Source organism: Sarcophilus harrisii, chromosome 2 (assembly GCF_902635505.1).
Source record: "Sarcophilus harrisii chromosome 2, mSarHar1.11, whole genome shotgun sequence".
NCBI classification, from domain to species: Eukaryota; Metazoa; Chordata; class Mammalia; order Dasyuromorphia; family Dasyuridae; genus Sarcophilus; species Sarcophilus harrisii.
Window position 1 is genome coordinate 406,187,057 of NC_045427.1, and position 8,250 is coordinate 406,195,306.

Sequence of the window (8,250 nt, forward strand, 5' to 3'; positions counted from 1 at the left end):
GAAGTACATCATAGTTTTTATCATTTGTAACTATTAAATATATCTTTATTTCTTCTAATCTTAATTCTTTTCCCCTCTTAAGACATATACAATCCATGATAATGTTTCAAATGGATATTAATTGCAAATGGATATTAGTATGTGGCTGTTGACAGAATATGTCCCCAGGGCATGGCAGATGGAGTGACCATTTTAGCCTTTTATGGGAAGGGTGGAACCCAGTGTTGCTGGTGATTCAAGAATTAACAAAGGAAGGTAGTTAGATAGATAGAAAGAAGGGGTTAAAAAAAAAAGGAACAAACCCTCTTTCAGCTTCTTCTCACAACTTCCCTAAGACTAAATTGGTGAAACTCTCCCTTTCCATATCTGTAGCTGTGAAGCTCCAAACTCTCTAACTTTGATCTTTTTATAGTTTTAAATTACTTAGCTAAGAAACTTAGAGATTTAGTTCAAGTCAGCAATATAAACTGTGTATATTTTATAAAATGGCTTAACCAAAACATAAATCAAAATATCACAATAGTTACCAAAGTGAATTGATATTTCATTCAGTTTAAGTCTATCCAAATATGCCAAGGGGATTCCCCCCCATCAGGGAAATATGCAAGAAAAAGGGATGAAAGCCCATTTCATTAAGTCTAGAAGAAAAAGTTCTTAGGGCTCCTCTCTCAGGGTCCTTATTTCCAGCAATCATCCCTCCCAAAAAAGGGGGCAACATTGATCTCCACAGAGAATGCTTTGCTCTGCCCATTTCTTGTACAAAATAAGCAGAAAGCTACAGTCCATCCTAAAAAGATGAAACAGTGTGCCCTGCTCAGTTTTATCATCTTAGATAAAGATCTAGATCTTTAATCTTAGATAAAGATCTAAAGATCTAAGATCTAAAAACATATGATCTATGTTTTTGTGCTTCTGCTGCAGGAGATGATAGATATTGTCAAGGCCATTTATGACATGATGGGGAAATACACTTATCCTGTGCTCAAAGATGACACTCCAAGACAACATGTAGATGTGTTTTTCCAGGTAAGTTCACCTTCCTAGTATCCTTAGCACAAGCTGTGATAGTCTCCAATGGCTCCGCTGTAATCCATAAACAAGTAAATATTGAGTGCCTACTGTGCCATATGCTTATACTAAGTAAACCTGGGAAGATACCAAGAGAAATGGGAGAAGCAGTCCTTGCTCTCATGTGACTCACTGTAGAGCCTCTAAGATTCTACATATACTAGAAAGGTTCCAAGCATGATCCTGGTGACAGATGGTTTCTCCTTTCCTATGATCAGCTTTGCTAAGTAGCAATAGCTCGACACAGATAGGTTGGTCACTTGGTGAATAATTCTTTGGTAATAGGAGTCCTTGAAACAAAGAAAAATACAGAATTTTTCCTTTTCCTTCATATCTCTCAATTATATTTGTAGTAACAGTGGTTTAGTACTGGGAAAGGTAGAAGGAGCTAAGAAATGCACATTTTGGTCCAGTTATTTTTTTTATTTTAAATTTATTTATTTAAGACAAATACAAAAGAGAAAAAAAGAGAAAAGACAAAAAACCCACTGTTGTGCACAGCAGAACATGAGAAAATTCAAAATATGAAACAATAAATTTCCATTTCAAGAAAGCCTATAAAAGGCTTTACATATTGTATTCATAGTTGTCTATCTTTGCTTTGCTCCCTTGTAGATTTTCTTTTGTTCTCAGTTGTACACTCCAGTTTCAAATATTAACTGTTGGCAATAAAAATGTGAGATTTTTATCTAATGACTATTGAGTTCATGTGCTAGTGGAGAAACTTAATCATATGACTATTATCGTTCTCATCATAATTTTTTTCCAGTCATGTCTGACTCTTCATGACCCCATCTAGGGTCATTTTAGCAAAGATTTAACAGATGAGCAATTGAGACATGTAAGGTTAAGTGACTTACCCAGAATCACACAGCTAATAAGTGTCTGAGGTCAGATTTGAAGTCAGAACGACTCCTCTTCCTGACCCCAGGCCTGACACTTCATTAATTGCATTCCCTAGCTGCCCTCTCACCATAAACAAAATGAGAAGACCAAAAAAAAAAAATCATGAAGAAGCAAATAAAGGAATTGACTTTATTTTCTATCTAAAATAACAAGAAACCCTATTTCATAGAATATTTGGTTATGTCATAGAAATGTACACAGGAAGAGAATGAAAATAAAAAAGACAATCACAAAGATAAATGTAGGTTAAATGCTAGAATCTGTTATAGAGAATAAAGATGTAGAATAAATTTATGAAGAATTTAATATGACCCTTCAAATTAAATCAGAATATGTTTTAGTACTTAGTTATTTCAATAAAAAGGTAAACAAAGGAAGAATGATAAAAAAATACTTTGGAAAATATATATCCATGACATATGGAAATATGTTTAGAAGAATTGCACATGTTTAACCTATGTCACATTGTTTGCTATCTTGGGGAGGGGGAAAAGGGGAGAAAGGGAAAAAAATTTGGAACACAAGGTTTTACAAAGGTGAATGTTTAAAACTATCTTTCCCTGTATTTGGAAAAATGAGATGCTATTAAAAAGAAAAAGAAAAAAAGCATCAAATATTAAAAAGGAAAAAAAAAGAATATGTCAAGATTAAAAACAAGAAAAGTCAAATGTTTGTAGATTACACAGGATCCTCATGTATGTATGTCACAAATACTTTTTTTAAGAAAGTGTTTGAGGCTAGACATAAGAAGTATCAAATCACAAAAATTAATTAACCCTCTTACTGGATAGTAAAGAACCAAGTATCAATATGGAAGTTATTTCTAGATGTCTATGTATAGTAAAATCATTGACTTACCAAAGCAATGATCAAAAGCAATACAAAATTTTGAAAGGAAAAGAAAACAGATCAAAGAACAAGTGTCAGGAGACTATCACCATTTCTTCAGGAAGTTTAACCCATGTAAATCAATTGCTACTAAGAAATGACCAAGGGATAGCTAGTAAGCATCTTAAGCAAGACTCAAAAGCTGGTTTCCTGACTCCAAATCTAGTATTCTATGTTTATTCAAGAAAAAGTTTGGTACTGATGTGTTAAACAGTGGGGAAATGTAAGCCACATCAGCCAGCAAACACATGATGAGGTCAAGTCAAGAACTATTTAACCTTATTCAGGTTATTGCTCTTCTGGGTCTCAGCAGTGGAGACACTTCTCTGCTGGCTGGTCCATTCATGCTGTTTCTCTTCTGAACTGCTAAGATAGGACATCTGTCTTTCAATGAAGGCAGAAATAACAAGGCTAGGATGTATAGATTTTGTACAAGATGGGCTGGGTTATGAGGGGTTTCTCCTCCTTAGGCAGTAGGAAGCAATATAAGTAAAACCTTCTTCAATTAGCTTTTCCAAACTGCAAATATTAAGCTATCCCTTGCCCCTTTCAACTCTTCCAAACAACAGGTATCAATGCAAACTCAAAGGTCTTGTCTTAGATTTTACTAGAAGTATCTCCTAAGATCTCTGAGCTTTAGTTTTCTAACTTTGAAGTTTTCTGTGAGCCTTAAACTACTCTACCAGTTTAAAATAGGTCCATGCATTCAATAACAGGACTCATTTCTATCTCATGCTAATAAACCAAAATCCATGTTTCTGTCATCGATTCTACAGCATAACTAGGCAATGTACATTTGACTCATAGAAACCAAAGAGTTCTAGAAACCACTGTTTTCCAGCTATTAACTGTAAAGCACATATGTTAACCATATTGTAAATTAAATACTGGGAAATGGAAAACTTTAGCCATCTTTCTATTGTGTAATTGTCTTTGTGAGACGGTTGTGGTTTTTATTGTTTCTCTCCCTTCCTCTTGCAAAACCATTTAATCTGAAAGAGAAGCCCCCTTTCAGACAGAAACCTTAATCTAGCCTATTGACAACAAAGAATTACATTTCAGAAGTGAAATAAAAGAATTCACCAAATCAGAGTAAGATTAGAAAAGAAGGAAGATTAGCCATGTAGCAAGAGCAAGGGATGATAGAGGGACAGCTTCTGTGCTCCATCAGTCTCTGTATGCTGTACCACTGAAGAGCTGGAAGATAACCTTTAGCATAGTGAGTAGAACCCAACAGAAGATTTATGGTAGGATGTAGGCAGGAATGTAGGTAGGATGTAGGTAGGAATCTCATAGGATTTGAAGTCATGGTTAGGTTGTGATGGAGAGATTCTTCCATGTGTACCCATCAAAGAAACACCCACACTAAAGAGATTATAGTTCATAAAAATACTACATCTGGGAGAAGGGGCCAATAATGATGGTGAAATTTTGCTTGTTGAGAATGAATCATTTCTTGGTTTCTACTACATACCATACACATACATAATTGCTAATGCCCTTCATTCCAAAACTACCTTGTGTCCACTTTTTAAATATTTTACATCTTCCTAGCAATCCATCTACATATATACATGCTTATTGTCTTTCTCCTTTTATAATATAAGCTCCTTGAAGTAGACTTTCAGTTTTGTCTTTGTGTCCCCAGTGCTTATCATTGCACTTGGCACATAATAAGAGTTTTTAAAAATGCCTTTTGATTGATTGGTTAAATAATAATAATAACTTGGTTTGCAAAGCACTTTCTGAATAACTACTGCCTAAGGCAGAGAATACAGGTATTAGGTTTTCCCATTTTATATATGAAGTAACTAAAGCTCTAAGATATCAAATCATTTGAGGCAGAATTTCAAATGGGTCCTCTGACCTCTTTATGTTTTATACCATACTATCTATTAGGGAATAGAGAGAAAAAGATTGACTAGGTATATGGCATCAATTTATGGGAGAGCTCTGAAGGCTAGATCTAGAAATTTAGGTTTGAATTATTGGACAAAAATTTTTAGATTTTTTAAGAGTTTACTAACAATGAAATTGATTACTTTAGGAAAACTAAACTGGTAGTAGAATGGAAAATTTTTCAGGGTTAAAAGACATGGAGTTAAGTTATGACCACTTATATTAATTTCTGGGGGTAATGATGAGGGCCTAGACTAGAGTGGTAACAGTGGAATTAGAGAAAAGTTGAATTCAAAAGACATTTCAAAAGAAAAAAATCAATAGAACTTTGTAGTGACACCAAGGAGAAAATAGCTAAAAGAAAGGAAATAGAGGCAAGTGATTTTTATCATAGGATAGAGCTGACCTATGTATGTATGTTTGAAGGTAATGGGGGAAGGGCTTATGAAGAGGAGAAAAGATTGAAAACACTGAAGACAAAGGGGCACATATTAGTTTTTAAATAAATATTGTTGATACATTAGATTGATAGTTGTGGGCAATAGGTCCTGGAGGCAGGTGAGAACTAGAGAGTAGCACTTCCTCTGAGACTAAAGGGGAAAATGAGAGAATAGAGGTAAGGACAGAGATATATTGAGGTGAAGATGAGTGTGTATGAGAGAGATAGCCTCAATCTTTTCTCTAAAAAAGGTTAGGTCACCCACTGAAAGTGGTGAGAGACACAGAATTTGAAGAAAGCTGAGCATTTAAACATTTGGTCTAGTATAGCTTTTATGAGGAAAAAGAAGACCAAATTGTCCCTAATCAACAGAAGTGAACATTAGATAACATGTTGGCATTAGATAACATGATTTTTGTAGTGAGCTACACTTTCCAAATTTGGTGCCTTCCTCTAACCATAACATCTTCTATAAGATGTGCAATGATCCTTTGAGAATATAGATCTATAACCAAGGCCTTTTTGTCAGCAGTCTAATCTGTGGAAAACTAACACCTTATTTCTTCATGCACTGTTTTGTTTTTTTTTTTAATGTAAGCAACAAAGATATATATGGGTGGCGATATTCTGGGACTTACTTCCTGTTGTATCTTTCAGAAAATGGACAAGAACAAAGATGGTGTCGTGACTTTAGATGAATTTCTTGAATCCTGTCAAGAGGTGAGAGGAATTTTTGTAAGTGATGCTTGATGAGGGTTCAAGGAGTTTTGGGGCTCCAGCAGGAAAGGGGAAGCTGTCTTCTGGATTTATCCAAAAACCGGCATGATGATGGAATATGCATATAGAGGGATTTAAGTACTCTGAGAGATCAATTTAGTGCTGTGCATATTATAAAACATTGGAGTTCAGCCTGGATGAAAAGAAAAAAAAAAAAACCTTCCCCAAAAACAAACCAAAAGAAGCTCCACATTCAACCAATCTGTGCCCAAACCACTAGCCCACAGATTGTCTACAGATAAAGTAAACTGATAATAAGTGTACACCAATCCTTTGGTAGATTCAGGAACTTTCTTAGACTTCACTTATAGGAAGAATGACTGACCAATGAGATTCCCAATCAGTGTTGTCACCAGTCAGTCAACAAGCATTTATTAAATGCTTACTATATGCCAGATATTGTGCTAGGTGCTTAGGATATAAAAAATTCAAACTATACATTGCATTGGCTTTCAAACATACTCAGTGATTCATCACAATTTCAAAGAATAAGCTTTTAAGGTTTCACTGCATACTTTGGTATACCTAGTTTTCTCTGGAAGGCTAAACTAGATGCCTCTTTTCTTTTTTATAAAATATATTTTTATAGTTATGTGTTAAAATATAAATATGCTTTTCTTTAAAGATTTAAATACTTTCTGGGCCCCACCTTACCCATCTATTCTCATGTCAACACATGGACTATTTCTGAGGTTGTGAACTGGATTTGAAATCTGTCGATTTGATAGAAGTCTTAGAGATTCCCTCCTCCCAAATAAAGCAATGTTAGTGCCTCACAGTCCTGCCAGATCTTACCACCACACCTCCCCTTTCATACATGTACCCAGTCCTCACCCTATTCTAAGCCACAGCTTCTCGATTTAAAAAAAGACATGACAATCTTGTTCTTTTTGTCTCACAGAGGAAGCTGGGGAGCTAATGAAAGAAAACATGTGAAGCTGTTTCAAGCTGCCCCCAAAGGACATGTCACCAATTCCTCATGTGGTGATTTCTCATTAACTTTATCTTTCCCTTACCTCCCTATGCAGGATGACAACATCATGAGGTCCCTTCAGCTCTTTGAAAATGTCATGTAACCATAAATTAGCAAGCAAGTCATCTGGACATCAGAGACATTGTACCAGAAAAAAAAAAAAAACAAACTCAAGAAACTGAACAGTTCTCAGTTCAGATTTTACATACCAAGTCAGCAGAAAAGCTTTTAAAGAAGAACTTTGGGGGCATTTACCACTTGGTAATTCCTCTGGACATCCACCACCTGCCTCAGTCTCTGAATGCTAAGAACCCTGCCTATTCTTCCTTCGTTTTCTCAAGACACAATGATGGAATTTTATTTCATTTCAAAAGCATGTGAATCTCTTCAGGCCACTACCACCATGGACAGATCCCTCTGCTCAAAGCTTTATTGCTAGTACACAGTAATCTGTGTGTGCTCCCACATGCCCCCAACTGAAAGGTTCCCATACTCAATGATGCCAGGAGCACCAAGTGGTGAGCTTGCTCTGATGTTTGCCTGCTGTGAGTGGAAGCTACTCAGCTCATCCTTCAGTGTCATCCTATACCAACATACCTTTTCATTAAAACTAAAAACTAAAACTTGTTCAGTAAGGTCAAACCAGTGCTATACTCAGAAAACCAGCATCGGATTGGTTCCCTTTCCAGTACTTTAGGGGATGGGTCTGGTTGATTAAAAATGACATTCTCATGATCCAAATTTCCTTGGTGTTTCTATACATGAAGGCCATTTACACTGTTCTGGCAATTCAATCTCCATCTTTCCTGGGAGGAAAAAGGAGGGGATGAACTGGACCTATGTATGACCTATGGCACACACTAGTGCTCTCTGTAGCAGCATTTCCTTCTACCCTAAAGCCCAGCACTGCATGTTCCACCCAGCTGCCCTTGCCCAAGGTCGTCTCTAGATCCTTGTAATTTTATACCATGTTCTAATCAATAAACATACCTGTTTCTTATGCTATCCAACTTTATTTTCTTCATGATTAGATTGGTTGGGGGAGGTGGGAGAGGAAGCTATTTGGTCAGCAGCCAGGGCATATATCTCTGTCACCCAGAGCCAATTATTGTTTTCATACTTTACAATAAACAAGAAGAATAGATAGCACAGCACTATGAATAAGTCTGTCTCTAAGGACCTGATATCTCAATCAATAAACAAGTATTCACTAAGCACTTACTGTGTGCCAGGTATTATGTTAGACACAGAGGAAACAAATACAAAAGTGAATAATTCCTGCATTCAAGGAGCTTACATC

The 8,250-nt window shown here is 36.0% G+C and overlaps 1 protein-coding gene across 3 annotated transcripts in view; it reads left to right on the forward strand.

Moving 5' to 3' along the window:
- KCNIP1 (potassium voltage-gated channel interacting protein 1) overlaps positions 1-7,950 on the forward strand; it is a 350,654-nt gene extending 342,704 nt beyond the window's left edge. For all 3 annotated transcript variants that reach the window (XM_031953650.1, XM_031953651.1, XM_031953649.1), the window contains 3 exons: positions 922-1,026; positions 5,858-5,920; positions 7,006-7,950. In XM_031953650.1, the coding sequence (XP_031809510.1) occupies positions 922-1,026; positions 5,858-5,920; positions 7,006-7,053 (216 nt within the window). In that variant the 3' untranslated portion in view covers positions 7,054-7,950. The remainder of the gene's footprint in view (positions 1-921; positions 1,027-5,857; positions 5,921-7,005) is intronic.
- Positions 7,951-8,250: the final 300 nt, after the last annotated feature.